This window comes from Cetorhinus maximus, chromosome 17 (genome assembly GCF_964194155.1).
Source record: "Cetorhinus maximus chromosome 17, sCetMax3.hap1.1, whole genome shotgun sequence".
Taxonomy (NCBI): domain Eukaryota; kingdom Metazoa; phylum Chordata; class Chondrichthyes; order Lamniformes; family Cetorhinidae; genus Cetorhinus; species Cetorhinus maximus.
In genome coordinates this window covers 4296473-4314386 of record NC_135895.1, presented here as the reverse complement: position 1 = coordinate 4314386, position 17914 = coordinate 4296473, and the positions used below count along the sequence as shown (strand labels likewise).

General features: G+C 45.2%; 2 protein-coding genes across 2 annotated transcripts in view; one reads left to right on the top strand and one right to left on the bottom strand.

Annotated features, from left to right (window-relative positions):
- The window catches only part of cryz (crystallin, zeta (quinone reductase)), a 1066321-nt gene that overhangs the window by 59217 nt on the left and 989190 nt on the right, over window positions 1-17914 (top strand). The window lies entirely within an intron of this gene.
- msh4 (mutS homolog 4) overlaps window positions 3860-17914 on the bottom strand; it is a 109209-nt gene continuing 95154 nt past the window's right edge. Inside the window, exons 18-20 of the mRNA XM_078560639.1 lie at window positions 13525-13699; window positions 7105-7193; window positions 3860-4172 (exon numbers count right to left, since the gene is read on the bottom strand). Of these exons, the coding sequence (XP_078416765.1) occupies window positions 3996-4172; window positions 7105-7193; window positions 13525-13699 (441 nt within the window). The 3' untranslated portion in view covers window positions 3860-3995. The remainder of the gene's footprint in view (window positions 4173-7104; window positions 7194-13524; window positions 13700-17914) is intronic.

Sequence of the window (17914 nt, the reverse complement as noted above, 5' to 3'; positions counted from 1 at the left end):
CATAGGGGACTTTATAGTCAGGGTCTCAGATAGGCGCTTCTGTGGTCATGAAAGAGACACCAGGATGGTATGTTGCCTCCCTGATGCCAGGGTCCAGGATGTCTCTGATCAGGTACGGGACATTCTGAAGGGGGAGGGAGAATAGCCAGAGGTCGTGGTACACATTGGTACTAACGACATAGGCAGGAAGAGTGACGAGGTCCTGCAGCGGGAGTTCAAGGAGTTAGGCAGAAAGTTACAAAACAGGACCTCTAGGGTTGTAATCTCAGGATTACTCCCTGTGCCATGTGCTAGTGAAGCTAGAAACAGGAAGATAGTGCAGCTAAACATGTGGCTGAACAGATGAACAGGAGGGAGGGTTTCTGATATCTGCATCGTTGGGATCTCTTCCGGGGCAGGTGGGACCTGTACAAGAAGGACGAGTTGCATCTAAACTGGAGGGCACCAATATCCTGGCTGCGAGGTTTGCTAGTGTCACTCGGGAGGGTTTAAACTAATATGGCAGGGGAGTGGGAACCAGAGCAATAGGTCAGCAGGTGAAATAAATGACTGGGAACGAGTGAATATGGTCAGTAGGGCTAAGAGGAAGAGCAGGCAGGGAGAAATTACTGAACACAGTGGGACTGGGGGTCTGAAATGCATTTGTTTCAATGCGAGAAGTATAACAGGCAAGGCAGATGAACTTAGAGCTTGGATTAGTACTTGGGACTATGATGTTATTGCTATTACAGAGACTTGGTTGAAGGATGGGCAAGATTGGCAAATAAACGTTCCAGGATTTAGATGTTTCAGGCAGGATAGAGAGGGATGTAGAAGAGGTGGGGGAGTTGCACTGCTGGTTAAGGAAAATATCACAGCTGTATGACAGGAGGACACCTCGGAGGGCTCATGCAGCGAGGCAATATGAGTAGAGCTCCGGAATAGGAAGGGTGCAGTCACAATGTTGGGGGTTTACTATAGGCCTCCCAATTGCCGGCGGGAGATTGAGGAACAGTTATGTAGGCAGATTTTGGAAAGATGTAAAAGCAATAGGGTTGTTGTGGTGGGTGATTTTAACTTTCCCTATATTGACTGAGAATCACTTAGTGCTAGGGGTTTGGATGGTGCAGAATTTGCAAGGTGGATCCAGGAGGGCTTCCTGAGACAATATGTAGGTAGTCCAACTAGGGAAGGGGCAATACTGGACCTGGTATTAGGGAATGAACCCAGCCAGGTAGTCGAAGTTTCAGTAGGGGAGCATTTCGGGAAAAGTGACCATAATTCAGTAAGTTTCAAGGTACTGGTGGATAAGGATAACAGGAGTTCTCAGGTTAAGGTGCTTAATTGCGGGAATGCTAATTATAACAATATTAGGCAGGAACTGTGAAATCTAGACCGGAGGCGGATGTTTGAGGGCAAATCAACAACTGACATGTGGGGGGCTTTCAAACGTCAGTTGATAAGAATTCAGGAGCGGCATGTTCCTGCTAGGATGACGGATAAGTATGGCAAGTTTCAAGAACCTGGGATAACGAAGAATATTGTGAGATTAGTCAAAAAGAAAAGGGAAGCATTCGTAAGGGCTAGAAGGCTGGGAACAGATGAAGCCTGTGGAGAATATAAAGAAAGTAGGAAGAAACTTAAGCAAGGAGTCAGGAGGGCTAAAAAGGGTCATGAAAAGTCATTGGCAACCAGGATTAAGGAAAATCCCAAGTACTTCTCATCAGTATTCACCAAAGAGAAGGACTTAGCGGTCGATTTGTCTGGGGAAGAGTGTGTAGATAGCCTGGATCATGTTGAGATCAAAAAAGAGGTGTTAGGCGTCTTGAAGTATATTAAGGTGGATAAGTCCCCAGGGCCAGGTGGGATCTACCCCAGAGCACTGAGGGAGGCAAGGGAGGAGATTGCTGGGGTCTTGACAGAAATCTTTGTATCCTCACTGGCTACGGGTGAGGTCCCAGAGGATTGGAGAATGGCCAATGTTGTTCCATTGTTTAAGGGTAGCAGGGATAATCCAGGAAATTACGTCAGTGGTAGGGAAATTATTGGAGAAGATTCTTCGTGACAGGATTTACTACCATTTGGAAGCAAATGGGCATATTAGTGAGAGGCAGCATGGTATTGTGAAGGGGAGGTCATGTCTCACTAACTTGATCAAGTTTTTCGAGGAAGTGACAAAGATGATCGACGATGGAAGGGCAGTGGATGTTATCTACATGGATTTAAGTAAAGCCTTTGACAAGGTCCCTCATGGCAGACTGGTACAGAAGGTAAAGTCGCACAGGATCAGAGGTGAGCTGGCAAGATGGATACAGAATTGGCTTGGTCATAGAAGACAGAGGGTAGCAGTGGAAGGGTGCTTTTCTGAATGGAGAGCTGTGACTAGTGGTGTTCCGCAGGGATCAGTGCTGGGACCTTTGCTGTTTGTAATATACGTAAATGATTTGGAGGAAAATGTAACTGGACTAATTAGTAAGTTTGCAGACGACACTAAGGTTGGAGGAGTTGCAGATAGTGAAGAGGATTGTCAAAGGATACAACGGGATATAGATCGGTTGGAGACTTGGGCGGAGAAATGGCAGATGGGGTTTAATCCGGACAAATGCGAGGTAATGCATTTTGGAAGGTCTAATACAGGTAGGAATTATACAGTAAATGGCAGAACCCTTAAGTGTATCGACGGGCAGAGGGATCTGGGTGTACAGGTCCACAGTCACTGAAAGTGGCAATGCAGATGGATAAGATGGTCAGGAAGGCATATGGCATGCTTGCCTTCATCGGCAGGGGTAATGAGTATAAAAGCTGGGAAGTCATGCTGCAGTTGTATAGAACCTTGGTTAGGCCACACTTGGAATATTGCGTGCAATTCTGGTCGCCACATTACCAGAAGGGTATGGAGATGTTGGCGAGGGTGCAGAGGAGGTTTACCAGGATGCTGCCTGGTCTGGAGGTTATTAGCTATGAGGAGAGGTTGGAGAAATTCGGATTGTTCTCGTTAGAGCGATGGAGATTGAGGGGCGACTTGATAGAAGTTTACAAAATTATGAGTGGCATGGACAGAGTAGATAAAAGCTTTTTCCCAGGGTGGAAGAGTCAATTACTAGGGGACATATATTTGAGGTGAAAGCAGAAAACTATAGAGGAGATGTGCGGGGCAAGGTTTTTACACAGAGGGTAGTGAGTGTCTGGAATTCGCTGCCAGAGGAGGTGGTGGAAGCAGGTACGATAGTGGTGTTTAAGAGGCAGCTTGTCAAATACATGGATAGGATGGTAATAGAGGGATACGGACCCCGGTAGTGCAAAATGTTTTAGTTTGACGGGCAATATGATCGGCGCAGACTTGGAGGGCCAAAGGGCCTGTTCCTGTGCTGTACTTTTCTTTGATCTTTGATCAAGGTGTACAAGATTATGAGGGGCATGGACAGGGTGGATCCCTTAGTTGAAGGGTCAGTCACGAGGGAACATAAGTTCAAGGTGAGGGGCAGGAGGTTTAGGGGGGATGAGAGGAAAAACCTTTTTACCCAGAGGGTGGTGATGGTCTGGAATGCACTGGCGGGTTGGATTGCCTCACATCCTTTAACAAGTACCTGGATGAGCATTTGGCATGTCATAACATTCAAGGCTATGGGCCAAGTGCTGGTAAATGGGATTAGGTAGGCAGGTCAAGTGTTTCTCACACATCGGTGCAGACCCGATGGGCCAAAGGGCCTCTTCTGCACTGTGTGATTCTGTGATGTTTAATGGATAATTAATACACAAATGTAGCAACCTCCCTGTTAGTTTCACGAAGGGTGAGATGTCATTTTCACAAGGCGCAAATCAGCCAGCAACTTTTGGTGATTCCTCTCTCTCTCCTTGCCACAAATCACTCAGCATTACACACATTCATAACACCTTTATTTTGGCAGCAAAACATGGGCAATACTTTTTTTCAAATGACAACAGTGCTTTGAAACATCATGTTATTAATGGCTCTACTGCTTGGAGCTAAATTGTTCTCAGAGGGAAGTATCTGTCTATGGAGGCTGTTGGGCTGTGAGGCAGTCTGCTTCATACCTTTTACGGAGGCCCATTAGATACATCCGCAAACGATCTGGATCCAGGCATGAGTTTCTAGCTGCCTGCACCAGTCTGGTGGCCAGTTGATGCATTGCTCTCTGCTGCAGAGACTCGGCAGTGTTTCTCTGTTTACGCTGCAATTTAGCAAAAACCAAGGAGTCAGATTTCTACCAAAGAATCACTAGGCCAACTTACGAGATCTCCTATCATCTGAAAAACACACCAGCCTTCCTTATTAGCTATGACTCAGTGGGCAGCAATCTCATCTCTGCATAAGAGATCATGGATTTGACACCCATTCCAGAGTCTCGAACCCACAATCCAGGTTAGCACTCCCAGTGCAGTACTAAGGGAACGCTACACTGTTGGAGGGACATGTATTTCGGATGAGACATTAAACTGAGGCCCTGCATAAAAGAACCCAGGGCACATTTTGAAGAAGGGAACTTCTCCCTGATGTCCTGGCCAATGTTTATCTCTCAGCCAACATCAAACAGATAATCTGGTCATTATCACATTGCTGTTTGTGGGACTTCGCTGTGCACAAATTGGCTGCTGTAATTCCTACATTACAACAGTGAGTACGCTTCAATAAGTACTTCATTGGCTGCAAAATGCTATGGGATGACCAGAGGTTGTGAAAGATGTTATATAAATACAAAACTTTCTTTTCCTTCAAGCATGATTTCTGATGTCAGAGGAAGCAGGCCAGAGGTGAGGAAATTAGCAAGCACAAGAATTTTGGTCTCCAGAATATCAGAGGTTGCCAACCCTCCATGAATTAAATTTAATCTCGAGGATACTTCTGTGAATAACACCCAGGAGAAAATCATGGGGATGTTAAAATTTTCTTTGAGCATTTTCATTTATAACTTGTAAAAATATTGGAGATGACAAAATTAACAATGTCAAAAATCATCCTATCCCAGTAACAAAGAGATTGTTCACTTTGCACTTTGGTATTAGGAAGCAGGGCATCGCAAGGATAGACATGTTGGGAGACCAATGGGGGAGTGTAAGGTTGGGGCATCACTAGGAAAGGCCCAGCCATCTTCAGCTGCTTTATCAATGACCTTCCTTTCTTCATAAGGTCAGAAGTGGGGATGTTCGCCTGTGATTACACAATGTTCAGCACCATTCATAACTCCTCAGATACTGAAGCAGCCCATGTCCAAATGCAGCAAGACCTAGATAATATCCAGGCTTGGGCTGACCAGCGGCACAAGTGCCAGGACATGACTATCTCCAACAAGAGAGAGAACCTAACCATCGACCATTGACATTCAATGGCATTACAATCGCTGAATCCCCCACGATCAACATCCTGGGATTACCATTGACCAGAAACTGAACTAGACTAGCCATATAAATACTGTGGCTATAAGAGCAGGTCAGAGACTAGGAATCCTGTGGCGAGTAACTCACCTCCTGACTTCCCAAAGCCTGTCCACCATCCACAAGGCAGAAGTCAGGAGTGTGATGGAATACACCCCACTTGCTTGGATGAGTGCAGTTCCAATAACAGTCAAGAAATTTGACACCATCCAGAACAAAGCAGCCTGCTTGATTGACATCCTTTCCACGAACATTCACTTCCTTCACCACAGAACAACAGTGGTGGCACTGTGTACCATCTACAAGACGTACCGCAGAAACTCATCAAGGCTCCTTAGGCAGCACCTTCCAAACCCACCACCCCTGCCTAGAAGGACAAAGGCAGCATATACATGGGATCACCGCCAACTGGAAGTTCCCCTCCAAGCCACTCACCATCCTTACTTGGAAATATATCGCTGTTCCATCAGTGTTGCTGGGTCAAAATCCTGGAACTACCTCCCTAAGAGCACTATGGGTGTACCTACACCACAGGGACTGCAGCGGTTTAAGAAGGCAGCTCACCTCCGCCTTCTCAAACGCACTTAGGGATGGGCAGTAAATGCTGGCCTAGCCAGCAACACCCACATCTCGTAAATGAATACAAAAAAAATGTTGGAAGACCAATGGCAGAAGTGTGAGGGCAGGGCGTCATTAGGATTGAAATGTTTGGAGACCAGTAGGGAGAGTGTGAGGGCAGGGTGTCACTAGGATAAATGTATTAGGAGACCAATAGGTTGGGGGTGTGAGTGTGGGGCATTGCAAGGATAGTCATGTTGGGAAACCAATTGGGGTTGGGGGAGGGGAGTGTGAGGGTGGGGCATCACAAGGATATTCATGTTGGGAGACCAATAGGGGGGAGTGTGAGGGCAGGCATAGTGAGGATAGACATGTTGGGAGACCAATGGCAGGAGTGCAAGGGCAGGGTGTCACTAGGATAGGCGTATTGGGAGACCAATGGGGGCTGTGTGAGGGCAAGGCGTCACAAGGGTAGACATGTTGGGAGACCAATGGGGGAAGTGTGGGGCAGGGCAGGGCATCGCAAGGTTAGTTATGTTGAAAGACCAATGGGGGGTTGTAAGAGGGGTGTCACTAGGATAGACATGTAGGGAGACCAACAGGGGAAGTGTGAGAATGGGGTGTCACAAGGACAGACAGTTGGGAGACCAATGGCAATGCGAGGGCAGGGTATCACTAGGATAGACATGTTAGGCGACCAATGGAGGGAATGAGAGGGTGGGGCATCGCAAGGATAGACATGTTGGGAGACCAATAGGAGAAGTGTGAGAGCAGAGTGTCACTAGGTTGGACATGTTGAGTGACCAATGGAAGGAGTGTTAAGGCAGGGTGTCACTAGGATTAACTTGTTGGAAGACCAATGGGAGGATTTAGAGGGCGGGATGTCACTAGGATGGACATATTGGAAGACCAATAGTGGGAGTGTGCGGGAGTTTCAAACTGATGGAACTTTTAGGGCAACCAATGATGGGATCATGAGGGACGTATTGGAGGCTAGGGATTAGACAATGAATACATTCAACCAGAGCTGGTAATCCCAATAGGACCACAGTGTGATTTCTACGATATTGATTGTAATGCAAATGCTTTTGAAATAAAAAGATGTGTATAATATTTCCATCTGACAGACTATGAAACAACAACTATTCTGTAACCCTGGTTTTAATCATTTACCCATATTTGCCTGGTGATCTGAGATGCGATTTCTTTAGCATCGAGTACAATTGATGGGGGAAGAGATGAAACTTCAGCAGCTTTCAAACCTCATGCAAAAGAACAAAAACATGACATTAAGCAAGAGGAGAATTGTATAGCAGCTGATACTTATATTCAGAGCAGTAGCATGAGATGCCCATGGGTCAAGGAAAATAACAGACAAAATACCCCAAGCAGCATTTGATTACTGTCATGAAGAGATATTAATGTGTATAATGTTATTGGAAATTATTTTTAAACTGGACTTTTAGTAGGGTCTGTGTTTGTGTGTGGCTTAATTGTATTAAAGCCAGCTAGACTGGGTGCTTTGATGTGTAATAGTTTGAGATGTTAATTAGATAAACGTAAGGCTAGAAGATAAAAAGTATATTTGCACTTGTTGAATAAACCATTCAAAAGAAGGGAGTAAAATCTTGCACCTAGCTAGGAGACACTAAGCAATGTGTTTATATTACTAGAAAAATTGGTGCTATGACACAGGGGTTTTATTGTTAGAAGAGGTGGAGTTCAAAGACCTAGTGATACAACAAGAATTTACATTCAAAGGGAAGGCTAGGTATAAACAGAAAGGAATTTTGTTTGTGCAGGTCAGAGGAATGTAAGATCTAAGCAGTCTGTAAGCCCTACAACTATGTCTGCAAAGGAACCAAATTGCAAGGGACCTCATTTTAAATTTGTACGGTCAAATGTGCTTTGCCTGGTGTCTGTTCAAAATCTACGGGCAGAATTTTTCCGTTGATGAGCAGGGGGCGGGGCCCGCTCACCGATGCGAAAATGATGCAGGATGGCGTCGGGGGAACCATTTAAATATTCAGGAAGGTGGGGGGACAGCAAGATCAGCTGTCCGCCCGCCGACCTGTCAATGGCCAATTGAGGCCATAATCAGGGTAGTTAAATCAATTAAAGGCCCTGCCCGTCCAACCTTAAGGCTGACGGGCCGGCCAGGAGCCCCAACGGGCTTCTGAAAAAACATGAAACCGCATCCACTGGCAGGATGAGGTTTCATGACGGTTTTAAAAAGCTTTAATAAAGTTTCTGTGATATTTATTAACATGTCCCATCTCGTGTGACATTGTCACATGAGGGGGACATGTTAATAATTTTTTTATTTTTCTATTTTTAAACTTTCAAAAACTTTCAGTGATCTCCCTGAGGCAGCACTAAGCCTCAGGGAGCAGTGTGCTCTTTCGCACACGTGTGAAAGAGCTCACTCTGGCAGTTGGGGAATCCCCCCCCCACCCCACCCGCACAGGAAGCGCATAGCACTTCCCATCCGGCGGCCCACTGGGCGGGCCTTAATTGGCCCGCCCACTTAAAATGGCGGCAGGGCCTGTTTCGGCGGCAGAGTTCGGTTGCCCGCCCACTGCTGGCGCCCATCAAGGGCAAAATTCTGCCCTATGGGTTATTGTTGCTTTGATGAAGATTTACCTGGGAGTGATTCATTTGGGGATTTGTTTAAAAGTTATTATGGTATTAATTTGTAGACATGTGTATTTAGTTGCTAAATTAATAAATGCTTAATTTAGTTTTATACAAAAAAACCTCTTGAGGCTTGTTTTTTTTAAATTCATTCATGGGATGTGGGCATCACTGACTAGGCCAGCATTTATTGCCCATCCCTAAATGCCCTTGTTCAGAGGGCATTTAAGAGTCAACCACATTGCTGTGGGTCTGGAGTCACACATAGGCCAGACCAGGTAAGGGTAGCAGATTTCCTTCCCTAAAGGACATTAGTGAGACAGATAGGTTTTTATGACAATCAGCAATGGTTTCATGGTCATCATCAGACTTTTAGTTCCAGATTTTTACTGAATTCAAATTTTACTATCTGCCATGGTAGGATTTGAACCCAGGTCTTCATAGCATTACCCTGGGTCTCTGGAATACTAGTCCAGTGACAATACCACTCTGTCACCATCTCCCTCTTCTGAATTCAGAGCTGCATCTCAAACATACCATTTGAAAATATAGCTTATGACAGCTGATCAAGTTTCCCTCTGGGATTTAAGCAACTCAGCCTTTACCAACTGCTGTGTCATAACAATTACACAGAATATGGAGTAAAAAGTTTTATAATTAAAGTAACTCTGGCTGTGAATTTACTTCCAAAAATATCTTTCTTGCCTTTACCATTGTTACTTCTTCACATTGGTTTTTGTTAACCTGCATGTTCAAATAAGTGAATAAGTTTTATGAAGTCCATTCTCAGGATGTGGGTGTTGGTGGCAAGGCCAGTATTTATTGTCCATTCCTAATTGCTCTTGAGAAGCTGATGGTGAGCCACGTTCTTGAACTGCTGCAGTCCATGTGGTGAAGATGCTCCAAAAGCGCTGTTAGGGAGCAAGTTGCAGGATTTTGAACAACAGTGAAAGAACCACCAACATGTGTCCAAGTTGGGCTGGTTTGTGACTTCAAGAGGATGGTGTACCCATGCATCTGCGGCCACCGTCTTTTCAAGAGGCAGAGGACACGAGTTTAGGAAGTTCTGTCAAAGAAGTCTTGGTGAACTGCTGCAGTATATACTGCAGCCACAGTCCACGGTGGAGACTGTGGATGTTTAAGGCGCTGGATGAAGCCTGGTTTTGCAGAGATCCAAATTGTTAGCTTGGATCCTCAAGTGCTCAGGCCATATCCTTTGCCACTCTCCCAATTTAAAAAATGTATTCATCTTCAGGATGAGGGCATTGCTGGTAAGGCCATCAATTATCACCTATCCTTAATTGCTGTTGTACTTGACCACAAGGTATATTGGGTGTAATTTCCTGCTGCATACAGTCTTATCCACTTAGAACATGAATCAGGCAGTCGCACACATTGGGAAATCACACAAACACAAGCCTTTGATTTTCCATCCATTAATGAATGCAGATTATGGGCTGCATGTGTATAGGGAGATAGACCAGGCTGTATTCTATTGAATGCTGTTGTATTATATTGAGTATCGATTAATGGGGTGATTTAATCAAGGTTTTTAAGATTACTAAAGGATTTCATTGAAATAAAGAGAAACCACTTCCTCTGGTGATAGAGATCAGAACAAGGGCGGGTAATCTTAAAAATTAGAGCTAGGCCATTCATGGACGATGTCAGGAAGCACTTCTTTACACAAAGGGTTAGTGAAAATCTGGAACTCCTTAAAAGAATGCTGGGTCAATTAAAAATTTCACCACCACCACCACCACGCATGATAAATGCTGCCAGACCTCCTGAGCTTTTCCAGCATTTTGTGCTTTTATCACAAATGTAACACTTCAAGATAGGTAGGAAAGCAAGTTGTAAGGAGCGTACAAAGACTCTTCACCAGAGAGCAGTGGAGGCTGGGTCATTGAATAAATTCAAGGCTGAGTTAGAGTGATCTTTGATCTACAAGGGAGTCTCGAGCGTTATGGGAGGCGGACAGGAAAGTGGAGTTAAGGCCACAATCAGATCAGCCATTACTGATTGGCGGAGCAAGCTCAAGGAGCTGAATGGCCTACTCCTGCTCCTATTTTTTATGTTATGATCTTATGAGGCCAGTTTAGAATCCCAATTGCTGCCACAAGTTATATCACCTATTTCCATTTCAACTCATGTTACTTGATACTTGAGTTTCTCATTTTAAGTTCAACAGCCAAAACAAAACTATATGAAATTCAGATCAATTCCTCTATTGCAGTCAAAGCTGTAACAATTTAGCTACCATCTACAAGGACAAAGGCAGCAGATGCGTGGGAACACCATCACCTGCAAGTTCCCCTCCAACCACCCGCCATCCTGACTTGGAAATATATCGTCATTCCTTCACTGTCGTTGAGTCAAAATCCTAGAACTCCCTCCCTAACAGCACCATGGGTGTACCTACACAATGTGGACTGCAGCAGTTCAAGAAGGTAGCTCACCACCACCTTCTCAAAAAGCTAAAAGCTACTGCGGATGCTGGAAATCCAAAACAAAAACAGAATTACCTGGAAAAACTCAGCAGGTCTGGCAGCATCGGTGGAGAAGAAATCAGTTGACGTTTCGAGTCCTCACGACCCTTCGGCAGAACTGAAGTATAGTTAGGAGAGAGGTGAAATATAAGCTGGTCTAAGGTGGGGGGCGGGGAGAGAGAGAAGTTGAGGGTGGGGTGATTGTGGGGATAAGCAAGCAGTGATAGGAGAAGATAATCAAAAGATGTCACAGACAAAAGGATCAAAGAGGTGTTGAAGGTGGTGATATTATCTAAGAAAAGTGCTAATTAAGAATGGAAGGCAGGATACTCAAGGTACAGCTCTAGTGGGGGTGGGGTGGAAAGACTAACAAAGTTTTAGTTTTAGATTTAAAAATAATGGAAATAGGTGGGAAAAGAAGAATCTATATAAATTATTGAAAAAAAAAGGGGGAGGGGGGAGAAACGGGATGGGGATGGGGGGAGGGGGAGTTTAAGATCTAAAGTTGTTGAATTCAATATTCAGCCCGGAAGGCTGTAAAGTGCCTAGTCGGAAGATGAGGTGCTGTTCCTCCAGTTTGCGTTGGGCTTCACTGGAACAATGCAGCAAGCCAAGGACAGACATGTGGGCAAGAGAACAGGGTGGAGTGTTAAAATGGCAAGCGACAGGGAGGTTTGGGTCTTTCTTGCGGACAGACCGCAGGTGTTCTGCAAAGCGGTCGCCCAGTTTGCGTTTGGTCTCTCCAACGTAGAGGAGACCGCATTGGGAGCAACGAATGCAGTAGACTAAGTTAGGGGAAATGCAAGTGAAATGCTGCTTCACTTGAAAGGAGTGTTTGGGCCCTTGGACGGTGAGGAGAGAGGAAGTGAAGGGGCAGGTGTTGCATCTTCTGCGTGGGCATGGGAAGGTGCCATAGGTGGGGGTTGAGGAGTAGGGGGTGATGGAGGAGTGGACCAGGGTGTCCCGGAGGGAACGATCCCTACGGAATGCCGCCGGGGGGGGTGAAGGGAAGATGTGTTTGGTGGTGGCATCATGCTGGAGTTGGTGGAGGATGATCCTTTGAATGCGGAGGCTGGTGGGGTGATAAGTGAGGACAAGGGGGACCCTATCATGTTTCTGGGAAGGAGGAGAAGGCGTGAGGGCGGATGCGCGGGATATGGGCAGGACACGGTTGAGGGCCCTGTCAACGACCGTGGGTGGAAAACCTCGGTTAAGGAAGAAGGAGGACATGTCAGAGGAGCTGTATATACTGTCAAGTATGCCAGACTAGCTTACCTAGTGTCAATCATCAATTCAAACTATTCTGACCAATGGACACAGGACCTGCTGAGTTTTTCCAGGTAATTCTGTTTTTGTTATGGGCAATAGACCCTGGCCTAGCCAGTGCCCACATGCCATGAGTGAATAACAAAAAATTATCTTGATTGTGATGATAGGACAAATGAGCTTTTTGTATACATCAGCATTATATGAAGTTATTCTGGGGATAGGATCAATACCTGTCAAATATGTGCATGTTTAAATCAAAAAATTAATTTTCATCAAAGTTAAGAGTAAAGTTTAGATTTGAAGAACCTGATTAACACTTCAGGGAATGCATAAACTTTGCCTGTTATTCACTTGAGAATGAACAGGAGACTGAAGGTAGATCTGATCGAGGCGTTTAAAATGTTACAAGAATATGCCCTCAGCATGATGTAAAGTAAAAAGCAGACCTCGAGCAGAGTGACGCACAAGGGGGGTGCTAATCACCCTGATGTTTTGAGTACCTGCCCTGTGTCCATTGGTCAGAATAGTTTGAATTGATGATTGACACTAGGTAAGCTACCAGCACCCAGAAAAAGGGTATATTAACAGGTGCTCACACACAGGGGCCAGGTCCTGGTGGGGTCGTATACTGGTGATGTCTTGGTGAGGGTTTCCAGGTGAGGTCCTTGTGAGGTACTGCTGAGGTTGCAGTACTCATCGGTAGCTGCCTTCTTCAGAATGGGCGAGGAGGAGGAGGAGGAAGATGAGATCAACACATTCTGTGCCAACCGTTTGTCTGCCCTCCGGAATCAGTAAACTGCTCTCGATTGCTACGGGTCATATACTTTTTTCTGTCTCGTTAGTTAAGGTATCATATCTAAACTGTTGTTTCTTAATTCTCTTAATAAACTACCTTAAAATTACTTACAAATAATCGAATGCCTACTTAGTTAACTGTGGCCCTGAAACCAGAAATTTTATACTTTTTCGCACAAAGGGTGATGGAAATCCAGAATTCTCACCTGTATAAGGATGCTGAGTCAGATGAAACTTTCAAGGCTGAGTTGGTAAGTTTTTTTTGGGAAGGGCTTTAAGGAATATGAAGCAAATAGGGTTGAGGTGCCGATCAGCCACGGGCTAACGGAATGACAAATCAGGTTCAAGGAGCTGAATGGCCTCCCCGCCCTGTTCCAAAGTTACCATATCCTGCAGTGCACCTTACCGTAGTTCTTCTCCTCGGTACAACCTTTGGAGAGAATGTATGTGTAGACAATCTTATTATAGTTTCCAGTGTTGCTTTGATTATGTTGAACTTCAAAGTGGTTGTTTTCCACGTTAGGATACAAAGCATCCAGTTGGCAGACTTCCAGGAAGTGAGTGGCAAATAGCGTGAAAGCCTGAATGGAAAGAAAACAGTTTGTTCCAAATGACAAATATCAAACAAAACCATTTCAACAAAGGTTGTTTCAATCTACACGATATCAGGAGTCAACCATGGCTCAGTGGGTAACATTCTTGCCTCTGAGACAACCCCACTCCAGAGATCTGAGTACGTAATTTAGGTTGATGCTCTCAGTTCACGTTGTACTGAGGGAGTGCTGCTTTTTTATCTTTTTTTGAATATTCATTCATGGGATGTGGGCTTCACTGGCTGGGCCAGCATTTATTGCCCATCCCTAGTTGCCTTTGAGAAGATAATGGTGAGCTGCCTTCTTGAACCGCTGCAGTCCATGGGGTAGAGGTACATGCACAGTGCTGTTAGGAAGGGAGTGCCAGGATTTTGACTCAGCGACAGTGAAGGAACGGCAATATATTTCCAAGTCAGGATGATGAGTGATTTGGAGGGAAACTTCCAGGTGGCGGTGTTTCCATCTATCTGTTGCCCTGGTCCTTCTAGATAGGAGCGGTCATGGGTTTGGAAGGTGCTGTCTAAGGAGGTTTGGTGAGCTCCTGCAGTGCATCTTGTAGATGGTACACACGGCTGCTACTGTGAGTCAGTGGTGGAGGAAATGAATGTTTTTGGATGTGGTGCCAATCAAGTGGGCTGCTTTGTCCTGGATGGTGTCAAGCTTCTTGAGTGTTGTTGGAGCTGCACTCATCCAGGCAAATGTGAAGTATTCGATCACACTACTGACTTGTGCCTTGTAGATGGTTGGCAGGCTTTGGGGAGTCAGGAGGTGAATAACTCGTCGCACGATTCCTAGACTCTGACCTGCTCTTGTAGCCACAGTATTTATATGGCTAGTCCAGTTCAATTTCTGGTCAATGGTAACCCCAGATGTTGATAGTGGTTGATTCAGTGATGGTAATGCCATTGAATGTCAAGGGGCAATGGTTGGATTCTCCCTCGTTGGAGACGGTCATTGCCTGGCACTTGTGTGGTGCGAATGTTACTTGCCACTTGTCAGCCCAAGTCTGGATATTGACCAGGTCTTGCTGCATTTGGACATGGACTGCTTCAGTATCTGAGGAGCCGTGAATGGTGAACATTGTGCAATATCAGCGAACATCCCTACTTCTGACCTTATGATGGAAGGAAGGTCACTGATGAAGATGGTTGGGCCGAGGACACTACCCTGAGGAACTCCTGCAGTGATGTCCTGGAGCTGAGATGATTGACCTCCAACAACCACAACCATGTTCCTTTGTGCTAGGTATGACTCCAACCAGTGGAGAATTTTCCCCGATTCCCATTGACTCCTTGCTGGGGCTCCTTGATGTGACACTCGGTCAAATGCTGCCTTGATTTCAAGGACAGTCACTCCCACCTCACCTGTCGGAGGTGCAGTCTTTTCATTTGAGCAAGGTAATCTGAGGTCCCGTCTGGTCCCTTTAGGTGGACATAAAAGATCCCATCAGCATATTTCAAAGAAGAGTAAGGGTCTTCACCCCTGGTTTTCTTGGTCAACATTCATCCCTTGATCAAAATCAGTAAAACAGATTATCTGGATATTGCTGTTTGTGGGAACTTGGTGTGCACAAATTGGCATTTGCACTTCCGACAAATGATAACACTTCAAAAGTGCTATATAAATTGCTAAAAAAAGAGACATGCTTTCTAAGTTTTTTGTCTTGCACTCGTCAGGACAGATCACAAGACTACCAAGAGTAAAGGGAACAACAATTTTTACTGCATAAGAGAGTGCTGATTGATTGGCAAGTGGACTCTGGTTGGAAGAGGCGTTGCCATGGAGAATGCAGCCGGGAACAATTAACTGTCAAGCTTTTGTTCAAATTCAAACCAGACAGGTCGTCTAAGGTCTGATTAGTCAAGGCATTGCCATGGGAAATGAACCAGGTAATGGCTGTCCCCCCAAGCTTTTGTTTGGTTGAAAAAGGCACAATGTGTGGACATTTTCCTTCTGTCTGCAAAGGACAGGGCACTCTGCATGAATATATGTGGCTTCTAGCACATGTAAGTGAGCCACAATGCGAGCCCAACTGATAATCTTAAAATGGTTGTCAGTGTAATTCTTAGCACAGGACTGTTTAGCAATTGCTGTCTAAGCGCAGAATCACATCTAATGTTGGACAATAAGTCTTGAGTTTTGCAAGTGCCGGTGTGATGCCAGGTAGAAAGGCCATACATCCCAACAACTAGCAGATCGTGTCAAACAGCACATACCTTTGGCTGTTTGCAACAGACAAAGTACTGACCATACCCAACCAGCCCATGCTTGCAAAACTCAAAACATAGGTGTTCAACACTAGATGTGATTCCGTGATTGGACATTTGCTAAGCAGTCCTAACTGTGCTAAGAATTACACTGAAAACTAATTTAAGATTATCAGTCGCAGAGTGGCTCATTTGCACACGCTAGAAGACACATATATTCATACACAGAGCTTTGTCCTTTGCAGACAAAAGGAGCATGTCCATGCATTGTGCCTTTTTCAACTAAACAAAAGCTTGGGTATAGCCATTCCCTAGTTCATTCCCATTTGGCCATGGCTTGACCAATCAGAGCCGATCTATCTGGTTTGATTTTAAACAAAAGCTTGGAAGTTAACTGTTCCCTGCTGCATTCTCCATGGCATGCCTCTGCCAATCAGAGTCCACTTGCCAACCAATCAGCACTCTCTTCTCATGCAGTATAAATTGATGATCCCTTTACAGGGGTAGATGGGAATGTGGAATTTGAAACACAAACATATCAGCCATGATCTTATTGAATAATGTAGCAGGCTCGAGGGCCCGAATGGCCTAATTCTGCTCCTATTTCGTATGTTCATACTGTTGGTAATCTTACAATCTGTCTTGATGAGTGCAAAATGAAAGTTTAGACAGCATGTCCCTATTTTCAGCAATACTCAAGTTTTGTACTCTCTAACGACTACTATATAAATCCAAGTTTATCAATTATCAATTGAGGCATAGATCACATAAATAGGGAGGTCATATTGAAGTTGTATAGAACCATAGTGAGGCCACAGCTGGAGTACCGTGTGCAGTTCTGGTCGCCACTTTATAGGAAGGATGTGATTGCACTGGAGGGGATTTCACCAGGAAGTTGCCTGGGATGAAACATTTAAGTTATGAAGAAAGGTTGGATAGACTTGGGTTGTTTTCGTTGGAGCAGAGAAGATTGAGGGGCGACCTGATCAAGGTGTTCAGGATTATGAGGGGCATGGACAGGGTGGATAGGGAGCAGCTGTTCCCCTTAGTTGAAGGGTCAGTCACAAGGGGACATAAGTTCAAGGTGAGGGGCAGGAGGTTTAGGGGGGATATGAGGAAAAACTTTTTTACCCAGAGGGTGGTGATGGTCTGGAATGCACTGCCTGGGAAGGTGGTGGAGGCAGTTTGCCTCACATCCTTTAAAAAGCACCTGGATGAGCACTTGGCACGTCATAACATTCAAGGCTATGGGCCAAGTGTTGGTAAATGGGATTAGGTAGGTAGGTCAGGTGTTTCTCACGTGTCGGTGCAGACTCGATGGGCCGAAGGGCCTCTTCTGCACTGTGTGATTCTGAGATAGTGTTGGGAAACCCACTTTATCCTCGCACTGAGATTTCTGCTCAGGTTAATTACATGGAATCTGCAGTACAGAAACAAGCCATTCAGCCCAACTGGCCCATGCTCATGTTTATGCGCCATATGAGCCTTATTTCATCTCACACCATCAGCATATCCTTCTACTTGTTTCTCCCCACTGTGTTTATCAAGCTTCCCCTTAAATATATCTATGGCGTTGCCTCACCTACCGCATGCTGTGGTGAGTTTCACATCCTAACCACTGAGTAAAAAAGTTTTTCCTGAATTCCCTATTGGCTTTATTCATGACTTTCTTATATTTTTAGGGCCTAGTTCTAGGCTCCCTGTCAAGTAGAAACATTTTCCCCACTACCCTATGTACAGAATTTTACAGGTGGTGGAATTTCCTGCTCTGCCACCTAAAGAGTTGGTGGGGAACAAATCCCCACTATGCCCAGCAGTGTTAATTGGCCTGAGGCAGGATTTCCACACCTCACTCAGGAGGAAATGCCACCTCAGAGAGCTGCTGGCCAACGTGATAGCCACTGGGAGTGCTGGCCACTGTTGGGACAACAAGCCATTCCCAGATTCTAAGTTGTGGAGCACTCAGGTGTGGAGGGAGCACCCAGGGAGCAGACCA